General features: G+C 46.9%; 1 protein-coding gene across 1 annotated transcript in view; it reads left to right on the top strand.

The window, feature by feature from the left end:
- The window catches only part of CACNA1I (calcium voltage-gated channel subunit alpha1 I), a 646,661-nt gene that overhangs the window by 197,228 nt on the left and 434,855 nt on the right, over window positions 1-14,578 (top strand). Inside the window, exon 5 of the mRNA XM_078650206.1 lies at window positions 1,037-1,129. Coding sequence (XP_078506332.1) covers window positions 1,037-1,129 — 93 coding nt within the window. The remainder of the gene's footprint in view (window positions 1-1,036; window positions 1,130-14,578) is intronic.

The following is a 14,578-nucleotide window of genomic DNA, read 5'->3' as shown; positions in this document are numbered from 1 at the left end:
TGAGATTCCTTAAATGCAATTCATGAAGCATTTTAAAATTGCGAAAATGCAATTTTGGGCCGCTATTTACCGAGAGGTCAGACCTCTCGGTAAATAGCAAAAACTTAGAAAAATGCTTTTAAAAGCATTTTTCTAAGTTGCATGTTGCACACACACACATGTCCCTTGGACATGTGTGTGCGCAACACCTGTTTCAATTTGCATTTCAGGGGTGCTACAGGGTGTCCTTTGGACACCCCTGGCACCCTTTCAATCGCTATCTTATTTGCGATTAGCTAATTGCTAATCGTAAATAAGGAATACTCCCCATTCATTCCTATGGGCCTTTTGGCCCATAGGAATGAATGGGGAGTTATTCCTTATTTGCGATTAGCAATTTGCTACTCGCAAATAAGGAATGTGTAGGAATCGCTATTTATTTAGCAATTCCTACATGAATACCGTTTTGCGAGTCCTTAATAGCGATTCGCTATGAATCGCTATTAGGGGCTCGCAAAACGGCCCGTTGATGAATAAGGCTGAATGTATTCTAAGGCTGCGACTCCTAAGTAATTCTCGTGGGCTCTCTTAGTTTATTGTACATCAGATATCAGATGAGATGTTTAGACCTTGAACGAATTATAGTTTCCCTGAGGTTGCTGGCAGTTATTTCGGCTTATACTTGGATTCTAGAAGGCACACTTCAGGCCTTTCCAAACAGTCGTGGTTTGTTGTAAATAGGGCACCCCTTCTTTTTTAACTGTCCTGGTGCTGGCAGTATAGGACAGGACCAAAAAGACTTTCAATCCTGCTAGTGCACCTCATATAGGGATTAAGATTGTTTGATCTTCTAACACCAGCACTAAAGGCTAGATTAGCTAAATAGTGTAATTCCAGGGCAAACACTGCAGGAAGGACTTGTGACATCCCTAGCAATGCTCATTGATTCTTTAGATCTTTCTGCAGCCATTTTGTATACCAGGCCAAGGACCTCTATTCAAGTCTCGCTCCTTACACCCTCTCTCTTTTTCTCTCTCCCCCTGCCCACCCTTTGCAGGTGATCACATTGGAGGGATGGGTTGAGATCATGTATTACGTGATGGACGCGCATTCCTTCTACAACTTCATCTACTTCATCCTGCTGATCATAGTGAGTACTGGGGGTGACCCTGCACCTGCCTGCGGGCAGAGCTCTCCTGACACTGCAGGGGGGTGGTCTGTGGTGATGCCGGGTATGGGGCAAATATGCGAATGTGATCGATGCATCAGACATTGCACCCAAACCAGGAGGACCCATCGGAGCCCAAGTCTGGAGTCTGTTGACATTCCCGGGGCATTAAGTGAGGTAGCAGGGTCTGATGGGCATGTCTTCGATTGACTGAATCATGACTCTCTTGCTGCATTTCTAATAAATCCAGGTCAGTGGATCTCTTCCAGGCTACTGAGCCTAGAGCTGAAGCATGTAGAATACTAGTCTGGAGAGCTCTCTGGGGACTGAGTCCAACGTCATTTTCCATAAAAACCATCTATTTGTTATAGGTATTTATATAGTGCAGACCTGCCAACTTCTAAAAACGATTTACTATGTGGGTGAAAGCAGCCGGGCCTAGGAGGGGGTTGGTTCTAGAGAGGAAACTGGACTATGAGCACATTACTGTCTACCCTGTCACTTAGGAGCTTTTCAGATGGTGGGACCATGGAGAGGGGGGTGGGGATTAGTGCGTAGCACAGCCTGAGAGACTCTTCTATCATCCCCCTAACAAAACAACAAGCATTTGCAATGCAATAGGTCTTGCATTTATGCGAGACCTATTGCATTGCAAATGGTAGGCATCACGGACAACGGGAGGGAGGGCGGGTTTGTGGGGGAGGAGAAGGCACGGACAACGAGAGGGAGGGCGGGCGGGGGGCGAGAAGCCACGGACGATGGGAAGGTGTGGGGGAGAAGGCACGACAACTGGAGGGGAGGAGTAAAGAAGTCACCAAAGCATGTCGTGCCTGCAGTAAGAGAACCTCATTGAAGAAAATAGTGCTCACAGTCTAAATAACACGTAGCTTGTAACAACCGAAGTAAAGGGGCCAGTCGCCATGGGAGGTGACAAATAAAGAGGAGGTGGTACTAAGGGGGGGACTAACAAGCCTATTGAGTCAATAAGTCTAAAAAAGACAACGCATGCGCGCTGGCTCTAGGCACGACCTAAAAAGTGCTTTTGAGGCTACTGCCAATGTCCTGGATTGGTTTCTGAACCCAAAAGCAACATTGGCTGCATAGGGCCACCAAACATGACCTGAATACCCACACTATGCAAGGGTTTGCAGCTCACCTTAGGTCCTATCATGTGATATTAGCTGTTCACTGGGTAACCATGTCGAAGAAGAAGATGTCCTGTGCAACACAGTGGCATTGTGTGACACACCCCTGTGCATTAAGTGAGCTGGCTGGTCTGTATATGGGATAGAGAGCAAGATGCTTCTTATAAATAGAATACAGATTCAAAATTAGTCTTTAAGGTGGACTCAGGAAAGGTAAGTGTGCAGATCATTCTGTAAAGAGAGCAAGTTAGATATGAGCCTTATTCTGATAGGAGACGCAAATTGATTGGACATAGCTTGATTGAGAAATTTAGGTTATCTGATTGAGGGCTGTCTCTAAGAAGTCTGGCTTTGCCACTCGTAATTCCTTCCCTTCGAGTTGGTCGAAGTTTCTCCTTATGCTAAGTGAGTAATCCAATGTATGCCATGGACTCAGATCTGGAGATCTCCTCTTTCAGGAGGCTGGGGGATGGGTTCAGAGCTCCATCCTACAGGTAGCATGAATGGCAGCACGCCAATCCATGTCGAGGCACGTGTCCTCTATCACACCACCCACCCCCCATGTGTCAAACTGTTGCGCTCTTTCTCAACCCATTTCAGAGTTTAAGAAAAGTTACTTCTTCCATTCATAGCTCTTCCAAGACCTAGGAGTGGATGACGAATTCCGCTTGGCCGGTGGAGTTCGTGCAGTTTTGCCCACTCTGCTCTGAGTTGCAAATAAAATCAGCAAAGCAGCACGGTGCGGAGGTTTCCCTCTAGGGCAGCTCACCAATGTTAAGTTGGCTAGTGTGAAAAATAATATGCTAGACCACCTACAGGCGAGATTTCTCAACGCGGGCGGTCGTGGCAAGTCGCTACCGCTCGCGTTGAGAAAACTGCCACTTGCATTGAGGAAGCGGCAACTCAAATAGAACATCTACTTGAGCGGCAGGGCCGGACTGGGAACCAAAACCGGGAAAGTGCTCGGCCGGCCCCCCTTCCCCCCCTCCCAGGTGGTTGGAGGTGCCCGAGCTATTTGCCGGGGCCGGTTTTCGGCCGATTTTGTTATGCTGCAAAAACGGCCCTGTAACAAAAAGGGCCCACAGGGGCCCCAAACCGGCCCCCCACCCGTGAGGCGCACCGGGGGATTGCCCGGTGCCCGCTACGGCCAGTCCGGCCCTGTTGAGCGGCGAAAAGAAGCAGCGCCCTCTTGCCCTGCCGGTGGTGTTGTTCGCACTGATTTTACAGCGCAAGACAAACTCCCGGCGCTAACAATCAGCACGCGCAGTACAACTTACCTCACTCTGCTGCTAACAGAAGTCCACGGAGCACGGCAGAGTTTTTTCGGCACTTCACGGAGTTCCTCCTAGCAGTACTCCGCAATCTACACCTAGGCCTACCAAGAACCTGGGGAAACAGGTTCGACATTCTGCTTTGGTTCAACTTCTGAGCAAATCACTTAATTTCCCCGTGCCAAAAAAAAAAAAGAATGTGCCCTTGTGTAATGTAACTGGTGCTCACGTAAAGCGCACCAATCCCTTTGGTTCCAGTTCATGCTACATAAAACTGCAAAAACAAAAAACAGCAGGCTGCTATATTTAAACTGCTTCCCCTTCATCTGCCCATGTGAGGATGCAACGAAGCAGCAGCTAACAACCACCTCGGTGGCTCTCACGCACATGCCTACCAGCGCTGTAGCTTTAATTGCCTCCTTTGAAACCGCAGTGTAAATATAGCGGTGTGCTTCTCGGTGGGGAGCAGAGATCCCTGCGAGATGGGAAGCCCAATGATGGAGACTGGTAAATGGGGGGATTTTTCTAAACTGATTATTTTCTTTACTAGGACCTCTTGCCCACAGTTTAAAAGTTGGCAGATAAAAAGTCTTTCAAATCCATGTTTATTCACATAAAATGTGCATTTCCTCGAAACTGAGGATGTGGTTAAATGCCCGCAGACGATTGTTCTTCTTCGTCAAGGCCCACCCACTTATGATCGCAGACATTTTTTTAAATCTTTTTTTTAAATTGTTTTTGCAGAAGACAGAATCAAAACAGAAAAGTATACATGATATTTGTAATGGGGGAGGGGGGAGTTTCTCAATAATATATTCAATTTCAACATAGGTCCGCTCTGACACTATGTCCTGATTCCCTACTTCCAGTGTTAAATAGATGTTATCAACTTATCAAGGAATTTCAAAGTCACTTCCACTCCATAACAGTTTACTTCACATAAAACATTTAACAACTTTTGGATCCCAGTCTACAAATCTAATTTTCCAATTTCTCCGACCATACCGTACAGTCCAGGTTATTGTAGTCAACATTTTCATTGATGTTGGCATGTTGTCTATCTGACAGAAGCAGTTTACCAAGTTTCATGCTCTCGCTCACGTGGTTCCTGAGTGCTAGGGCTACTCCCGTAATGCTGCAAAGGTAGACGCCAGCTCTGCTACTGATTTCCTATTTAAGCCGGCACGTTCCTCCATTGTTGGGCGGATCCCTCCGCCAGTTCCCATTTTTTAACATTGCTTTTCCAGCGATTAAGCGAGGTGGGCCCTCTGGGGAATGCCAGTGCATTGAGATTGCTCTTGTAGCCAAGACCAGCGCCAGCTACAGGAACCTTTTCCCCGCCATTCTTGGCATCTGGCGCGTATACAGACCCAGCAAACATGGCTCAATGTTATGCATGTTATACCTATGCAGTAGGGTATCTACGTAAGCTATTACTTTTGTCTAAATATGGGCAATTATTAGAGAGGTCCAAACCATATGAATGAAGTAAATATTGAGCAGTTGACATCTAGGGTATGCCTATTGTCTGTACCAGGTGTATTATTCAACCTCTAGGGTGTAAGATATGTATTAGGCACTAAGTTGGATTGAGTATATTTGAATCTGGTGTTTTGTGACACCCAAATGATTGTGTTCCACGATTTGTGCCCAATCTTTGTCCCTGTGCTGTTTAGTCAGTACAGTTTCTCACCTGCTTTTTAATGCAGGAAGCTTGTCACCAGTCGTCAATAAAAGTGTGCAATAGAACCTTGAAATAAGGCAGCGTCCACTGCCTGATGTGAGTATTGGCTGCAGTGTGTTATGTGTTTGTGGCTCCTCTGGGGTATCACCTCACATTCACCATGTCACCCTCAACAATTTCTCATATGCCAAAAACTGGATTGCGGTAAGCCCACCTCTTCAATCAATGATTCTAGGGTTGTAACATCCCATGTATATAGCAGTCCACTAGAGTGTGTACTGCAACCGCCGTTCACACCTCCATTCTTTCTACCGCCAAGAATCCCCCTCGTGCTGTAGGCAACCCTACCAAAGGCAGCGCTGGTGTGTATAGTACATCTGTCGGGTCTTCTTTCCTAATCATCTCCAACAACGCAGTGGAATTTTCTGCAACGTCCCTTCTTCTCCACAGAACTCCCAGTTCATACGTGCTGCCCTTATTAATACCTGCTCCATGGTGAAACACGCCTTGAATATCTTTGAGCTTTTGTCAGACAATCGGTTGGATATACTATTTATATCAGAGACATGGCTTAATGAATTCTCAGCCCCAGCCATTGCTTTGACCATTCCAAAGGGGTATAAAATAGCAAGGGGCTGACCGCAAAACAGGCAGAGGAGGAGGGGTTGCGGTAGTGTTCAGGGAATCCTGGGTTTTCACGCAGGCAGTGACCCAAGACATTGGTGAGGGTGAAGTCCTTGACTTCTCCCTCGCCATATCCCCACACTGCACTTTGGGAGGCACCATGATATATCGTCCCCCTGACCCCTCTGGCGCCTTTTGAATCCCTCAGATGAAGCTATTGTTCCAAGAGTGCTGCAATACTAATATTTTCTACTTTTAGGGGACTTCAATATCCATTTGGATTGTGCGGAGGCCAGCAACACAAGGGAATTTAGTGACTCTCTGAATCTTGCCCACATGATCCAATGGGTTAGTTCCCCATCCCATATGGGGGGGGGTCATATTTTAGATGCAGTTTGTTTCAACTTTCCCTTAAGTGCCCAGGAACCACTCCCTGTCTTCTGGTCTGATAATTTTTTAATCCAGTTTTCATGGACTATCCTTTGATGGCACCCGCCTGTTTGGCGATAAAGCCGCCACTGCTCTGGAGCGTTTTAAGGACTCTCGGGCCACGGCAAAGTCCTTAGGCCTTTCCACCACCCGCCCCGCCACATCTACTTTTCATTCCTTTCGTAGCCATGGCAGAGGGGCCCCTGCCCATTCGTTTAGCCAGAAGCCTGCACAGAACCAAATTCAGCGGGCCCGTGGGCGTGGAGGCCACCGGGGTGGCTCCAGGGGGCCGGCGTGATGGTCAGTCCACCTCTGCACCCACAACGTCCAATTCGAAGCCTTCCTAGCTCACGAATCGCGATTGGGCCAATGGCAGATCCCTCTCCCTTCCCCAACCGGAGCACAAAGTGGTGACAGATGCGTCCCTCCTGGGATGGGGAGGCCACTTGGGAAAGGCGGAGATCAGATGCCTCTGGTTTCCGGTGGAGTCCCGGCTCCATATCAACCATTTGGAGTGTCGGGCGATCCTGCTTGCACTGAAAGCATTCCTTCCCTCTGTCCAGGGAAGTGTGATGCAGGTGTTCACAGACAACACCACTGCCATGTGGTATTGCAACAAACAGGGCATGTGGGGTCCTGGACTCTATGTCAGGAGGCTCTGCGCCTCTAGACATGGCTGGAACATCAAGGCATTACCTTGGTGGTTCAACATTTGGCAGGTTCCCTGAACGCCAGGGCGTACAAACTCAGCCGCCAGTGCTTGATGGATCACGAATTGCATCTGAACTTGGACGTGGCACAAGGTCTCTTTCAGCAGTGGAGAGAGCCTTGATTAGATCTATTCGCCACCGAAGAGAACGCGCAATGTCATCAGTTCTGTGCGTTGGAATTTCCAAGGGGGCACTCGCTTGGTGACGCTTTTCGTTGCGAGTGGAATTGCAGTCTATTGTCCGCCTTTCCACCTACACCACTTCTGCCTAGAGTGCTGAATAAGATTTGGCATGACTGGGCCCAAGTTATTCTTGTGGCTCCAGATTGGGCACCAAGATACTGTTATCCTGAGCTACTCAACATGCCTCTTCGGGAGGATCTTCTGTCGCAGCAGCAGGGGACGGTCCTCCACCTGAACCTGCCCAGCCTCCACCTTCATGAGTGGAGATTGAGCGGCGACAGTTGTCAGCTTTCGATCTTCCTCCCGAAGTCTGTGATGTCATTCTGGCAGCCTGGCGTCCCTCCCCAAAAACAGTATACACCTGCAGGTGGTATAAGTTTGTGGCAAGGTGCACAGCAAAGTCTGTGGATCCCCTTTCTGCCCCTCTTTCTGAAGTCCTTCGGTTCCTTCTTTCTTTGGCCCAGCAGGGTTCTGCTCTGGACACTATCAAAGGTTACCTTTCAGCCGTTTCCGCCTTTCTACGGCTTCCTGATCAGGCTTCTCTTTTTAAGTATCCGGTTGTTAACCGCTTTCTAAAAGGCATTACGCACATGTTTTCTCCCGGTCATCAGGCCTCAATGGGACTTAAACCTTGTCCTGACATATCTGATGTGTGCTTCCTTCGAGCCCCTTCATAATTGTCCTTTGTGTCTTCCTACTCTCAAGACGGTAGCTATCACCTCTGCCAGAAGAGTGAGTGAGCTCCAGGCCCTTTCTTCCAAACCTCCTTTCCTTTCTGTTCATCCAGACAAGGTGGTTCTCAGGACCCGTCCTTCTTTTTTGCCAAAGGTTGTCACGCCCTTCCATATCGGGCAGACCATCTCTTTGCCCACCTTATTCCCGCATCCTTCCAAACAGGAAGAGAGGCTCCGCCATCTGGACCCAAAACGTGCACTCTCCTTCTACCTTAGCTGCACACAGCAATTCCGGGTAGATGTCCAGCTCGGGCTGTACACAAACGGACCATCTCTTGGTGGGTCGTTCTCTGCAACAAGGCCTGTTAATCGTTCGCTAAGAAGGAGCCTCCAGTACCTAAGTAGACTCCGTGATGTCATCTCGGAGCCAGCGACGGACGCGGAGCCGCACAATGCCACCCACTGACGCGCAGGGGTACTGCTAGCAAAACTTTCCGGATCCAGCCTGACACCTGGGGATATTCTTAGGTAAGGAATCTATCACTAACTAAAGTCGCTTACAGATATATCGTTACACAAGTAGTAACTTGTGCATTAAGAGTTTTTAAAGAGTTTGGGGATGGCTAAGAGAATGGAGTAGAAATGGTTTTTAGGCTCAGGAATGGGTAGGGGAATAGGGTAGAAAGTATTTTAAAGTTTCTTTAAATGTTTAGGGATGATTAAGGTTATAGGGGATCAGGGGTATAGTTATAAGGTTAGTGACGTGTGAGAACAAAGGAGGTGTTGGGATGGAACCCATTCCCCACCCAAAATAATACATATATGTATGGACACAAAGGATATAGAGTAAAATGTGAAGGTTTGTACCAGCTGGAAAGAGGTGTTTGTTGTGTGATGGTGCATATTTTATTGGCAAGGAGGCACATGAAGCAAAGCAAGATGTGAAGGTTTGAAACAACAGGAAGGGGGAGTTTGTCGTGTGACATTAAGGGGGTCATTGGTGTGGGTACAAGATATACAAATCATAAAGAAAGTACTAAAACAGTGACAAAGGCGAATGGATGGTTAGCTTTTGTCAATGGAATGGGTACAAAAGTTACAAAGCAAAACAGAAACCATAAAATAGTAAGGGCTGACCTCCACTCTTTGCAGACTCAGTCACCACCATAGTTACAACAGATTCAAAGGAAACAAGCATTTGCAATGCAATAGGTCTTGCATTTGCGAGAGTTTAAGCGATTGGCATTGTAAATGACAATTACTTTTATTTATGTGTTTTGAAAATCAATAAATAAATAAAAGGCATTGTCATTTATGACAATAGCTCAAACCGCGAGACCTATTGCATTGCAAAGGCTTGATACTAAGTATTTTTGTTTCCTGGATGTTCGTGCCTGTTGATGCCTCAGTCCAAGAACATTGAAAGGGAGGGGGTGGAGGGGGAAATACTGCATTGGGAGGCCCGTGTGTTAAAGGGCAGTGCTCAGCTGTGCAAGCAGCGCCGACAAAGTGAATATGATCAGCGGAGTCTAAAGAAAGGGGCGTGGCCGCTATTAAAGTAAAAGCGTGACATGGTGCACATTCACCAAAAAAGCATTTGTTTGTAAACTTCGCAAATGTTTTTTTTTGGTAAAAGCGCCCCATGCCGTTCTTTCACTTTAATGGCGGACGTGCCCCTTTCTTGAGCTTGACAAGAAGCTGAATACGGCGATCAGCATCTAAAGAAAGGGGCGCTACCACCATTAAAGCAAAAGCCTGGCATGGTGCACTTTAAAACAAAAAGATTAAATGCGGTGAGCCCGCCTAAAGAAAGGTCAGAAGAAATAAAAGGCGCACAGCCGCTATAGTAAAAGCGTGCTGCACTGCTAGTAAATAAAAAAATTAACGTAGATGAAAAGGTGCAAGTTAGCCACCATTGGTTATAAAATGTAAAAGCAGGCGCCGTGCTGAAACCTAAAGCGCAGGCCCAGAGGCAAAGCGGGCACCCTTGGAAGCATGTTGTGCCTGCAATAGGAGAAAATCATTAAAGAAGGAGTGCTCACAGACTGTAAATAGAACGTACAGTGTAACAACACAAGTAAAAGGGCCAGTCCTCATGTAAGTTTAGAAATGTAGAAAAGGCGGTACTAAGGAGGGACTACTAAGCCTATTCATGAATCAAAAGCAATCATTTAGAAAGGACACTAACAGGAGCCAATTGAAAAGATGGGCGGAAAATGGGTGGAGCTTCAAGTCAATACCTGAATACAGCCTGCCTCCTAAATCAGTGCATGTGCTGCCCAGGCTCAACCTAAAAGACAAAGCAGTGAAACACTGCTGGAATGTCGGTGAGTTGTCTGTGTGATTGAACAGTCACTGCAGTAAGTGCAAGAACTAGGGAGCAAAGCAGGAGGCATAGAAAATAATAATGGTGAATTGTTTGATGTTGCAGTGGTGCATGTCTCACTGCTAGGGGATAGCAGATTCAAAACAAAGTGGAAGTGATTTCATCTTAAGAACAGAATGCTTGTTTGACAGTGCGGTGGTGTATGGTTCATTGCAATCAGTGTTTTATTTGTAGAAAAGTAAGTGCCAGGCCCCTCTCGGCAGGCCACTGCCGCCTGCACCACTCATTGCCCCTGCCAGGCCTGCTAATGACAGTACCAGTACAAATACTAACCACTGTTACAAGTGAGACAATTCAAATTATTTCAGGCCACCCAAAGCTATAATAATGTGAACAATAGATGTTATTTATTTTGAATGTATACTGACTTATCAAACACTATTGTTGTGCTTATCTCAATATTTGACAGACGGCACCACCCTGTGGTGGACTGTCACTAGAGTTGGTGCGGACAATGAAGTGCTGGTGCTGAGTACTGGAAACCACTGGTTCAAATTAAGCACTGATTGCAATGGGTAGCAGAGACACAAATCAAAACTGGTAGCTGTGAAATAGCAACCCTGTGACCCAATATAGCGAAGAAGGTCAAGTTCCTGTGAATTTGAGGACTATGTAAATTATTGTATTCATTGATATGCAGGTAATCAAAGCAGGGAGTTCGACGGGCTGCTATCAATCCAGTATATTTCTCCGTGAGGAAGTTTTGGACCATAAAACAGAATCTTATTACCTTCTCATCGTTGCTCCTCATCCCAGTCATAATGCTTGAGGCATTTCCTCCCTGCCAGCTCCCTCGCAAGACCTACTAGTAACATATAGTTCATCGTTTGATTCTAGGACTGCCTTAAACCACCACCCCTTCAGCCCCACCCCAAGGCTCTTGCTGCTTGCTGCTGTGTCAACGTTCTCCTTGCCTTGATCGCAGCATTTTTATTAAGGCGTGGGGTGTTTTGTTATATATTTTTGTAGGGAGCAGTGGAATGCTGTTAAAAGAATGATTAAAAACCCTGTGGCAATATGTTTGGGACAATGTGAGCTCAGTTGAAAGAGGTACAGGCAGTAACTAGTTTCTTTGTTTTCCTTACCTATTAAGGTTATGGCCCTCTATTGGAAAAGAGTCACTTCTTACCTAGTGGTTAAGGTCTTAGACTCTCACTCTGAAAATAGAAGAGGAGGGTTAAGGTAACCCTTTTTTATAGAAGCCTGGAATTAATTGGCAAATTAATTGATTAATAAATGGCCCCTCATAAGGAGTCTCCTCGCTGTAGCTGGGGGACAGACAGTCAGAGTGCAACTAATTCAGTACTTATCGTGCTGATGGAGGAGTCTCTGCAACAGGTAATGGCGGCAAGGAAATATGCCTAAAAAGAACCATCAAGAGCCTCCTGATGAAGCAGCCGAGCACGAGTTAGTGTCCATCTCTGAGAGGGAATTGACGTCTCACATGAAGGGCACAGTGAATTCAGCTTTAGCTGAGCCACATGATAAGAGGCAGAAGCTAGACTCTGAGAAGGGTCCTAAGGGGAAATACATTGAGGGGCATCAGCTGGTGGACGTGACAGCCCACATAAGAGATATTCTGAAATTTCAAGAGAAACCTCAGCAGGAACAGGAGGGTTTCTTTGCTCAGTATGCAGCTCGGCAGGTAGATGCTGTCCCGTTCCATGACTTTGTGAAAAACCATGATATTAAAGGAGCGGAAAGACCTGGAGAAGCCTTATGTTCCCAGGTTCCTATCAAAGAGATATCCTGTGGAGCAATTGGAGGTTTGTTTTCCCTAGGTATTGAAAGTTGACACGATCCTGGCAAGTATGGCCTCCATTTCGCTCCTACCTTCTGGGGCGTCATCGCTACGGGATGCTGTAGAGAGACAAATAGAGGGTGTCTTTAAGAGGAGTTATTCGGCATCACATTTGCAATAATACCTAACACGTATGCAGCTTATGCTTCCCAAGCACTACTTTCAATGGATCTCAGACTATTTGGAGGAGATGCCACAGAGGTATTGGGAGATATGGAACTTCTGGAACTTTTTATGTCAGAGTCTTTGATTCTTTATTGGCAGCGTCAACAGGTGTGGGGGCTGCAATAGCTGGCAGGAAATTGATGTGGCTGAAACTTTGAAGGGTTGAACAAGCACAGAGATCCTTGATCAATCACCTCCCATTCTTGGACGATAAATTGTGTGATTCACAAGGAAAGGAATATTTGTTTTCCTTTTGACCCGCCTCTGGCAAAGAAATCGTTTTTCCAGAAGAAATCAGGCCAAGGGGCCAGAGATTTAAAAAAGCGTCCCTTTTGAGGTAGAGCTCGAGGTCAGGGGGCTGCACTGTTTTAGCCACAGTCAGGCAGTCAGCAACTGAATAAATCCAGACCATATGGGCACAGGAGATGGTCCCCCTCTAAGGGACTTTTTTTTACCCACAGTGGGTTCATGTAATAACGGACAAATGGGTTCCAGCGGTGGTAAGAGTTCTCTATTCCATAGGGTTTGCAGCCAGTCTCCAGGTCATCAGTACCAAATCACCCCAGTTCCAAAAGTCCTGATAAAAAGACGAGCAATGTTGGATGGAGTTCAATCAAGGATCCAGAAGGGAGCCTTAGTGCTGGTCACAGTCTCGCAGAGAGGGTATGAATTTTATTCTATAATCTTCCTAGGGCCAAAACCAGGAGGAAAGTACAGGCCAGTTCTAGACTTGTAATGGCTAAACATGTTTGTGCATTACCCTCCTTTCAGGTTGCACACACTGCATATGAAATTCCAATTCTGAAGAAGCAGAAATTGCTAGAGACCCTGGACTTGCCGAATGCTTATTTTGAAGTCTGGATAAGGGAGGAGTCAACAGTTTATCATATTTGCTAAGGCCACCACTTCCACTTCAGAGCACTTCACTTTGGACTCTCTTTGACGCCGGGAGTGTTCACAACGGTATTGGCACTAAGCCTGGGTGGAGAACTACGGCAACTTCGCACTTCCCTGCGAGCGCGTAGCTGTCGACTACTTCGCAATCTACAGCGTAGCGTAGTAGTTTTTCTTGCTCACGCGCTCAATAGCATTCTCGCGTGCGCGGTAATGACTTACCGTGGTTCTGCGTTCGCTTTCTCGCTTTTCTATCCCGTTCGCGTTCGCTACGATGTTTGGAATCCCGCCGCACAATCCAACCTGACTGTGAGAACGCGATAAGTAGTTGTGTTCCCCACGCGAACATGTTATACGCGACCCGAAAGAGGAAATAGGGGACGCGAGCGGGCGGGACAATTGAAAAAACAAGATGGCCGCGCCCATAGCCCACCACATGGGTAAGGTCGCACGCTACAATCCCCCGAACACGCAGACAGCGCCCCGAACACGCACAACGCTCTTCCGAGCAAGAAAAACGGCTCGCGAACGGGTCCAGCAAGCTACTACGCATGCTCAGGAAGCTACGCGAAGCTTGCGTAGTGCAAGAACGTCTTCGCGTAGCTTCGCGTAGCGCGACTACGTGTACTACGCCCACCCCTAATTGGCACCAGTAGGTTCTTTTTATGGTTAAAGGGGTTTCAGTTGTTTCCTTATCGGGATGACTGGTTGATTTCTGGCTTTTCTTTCTTGAAGGTGGTGGCCAGTGTGAAAAGTGTGAAAAGGACCCGTCCTTCTTTTTTGCCAAAGGTTGTCACGCCCTTCCATATCGGGCAGACCATCTCTTTGCCCACCTTATTCCCGCATCCTTCCAAACAGGAAGAGAGGCTCCGCCATCTGGACCCAAAACGTGCACTCTCCTTCTACCTTAGCTGCACACAGCAATTCCGGGTAGATGTCCAGCTCGGGCTGTACACAAACGGACCATCTCTTGGTGGGTCGTTCTCTGCAACAAGGCCTGTTAATCGTTCGCTAAGAAGGAGCCTCCAGTACCTAAGTAGACTCCGTGATGTCATCTCGGAGCCAGCGACGGACGCAGAGCCGCACAATGCCACCCACTGACGCGCAGGGGTACTGCTAGCAAAACTTTCCGGATCCAGCCTGACACCTGGGGATATTCTTAGGTAAGGAATCTATCACTAACTAAAGTCGCTTACAGATATATCGTTACACAAGTAGTAACTTGTGCATTAAGAGTTTTTAAAGAGTTTGGGGATGGCTAAGAGAATGGAGTAGAAATGGTTTTTAGGCTCAGGAATGGGTAGGGGAATAGGGTAGAAAGTATTTTAAAGTTTCTTTAAATGTTTAGGGATGATTAAGGTTATAGGGGATCAGGGGTATAGTTATAAGGTTAGTGACGTGTGAGAACAAAGGAGGTGTTGGGATGGAACCCATTCCCCACCCAAAATAATACATATATGTATGGA

This window comes from Lissotriton helveticus, chromosome 1_1, assembly GCF_964261635.1.
Source record: "Lissotriton helveticus chromosome 1_1, aLisHel1.1, whole genome shotgun sequence".
Taxonomy (NCBI): Eukaryota; Metazoa; Chordata; class Amphibia; order Caudata; family Salamandridae; genus Lissotriton; species Lissotriton helveticus.
Note: the sequence above shows the minus strand (reverse complement) of the source record. Positions and strands in the feature narration are given on the sequence as shown.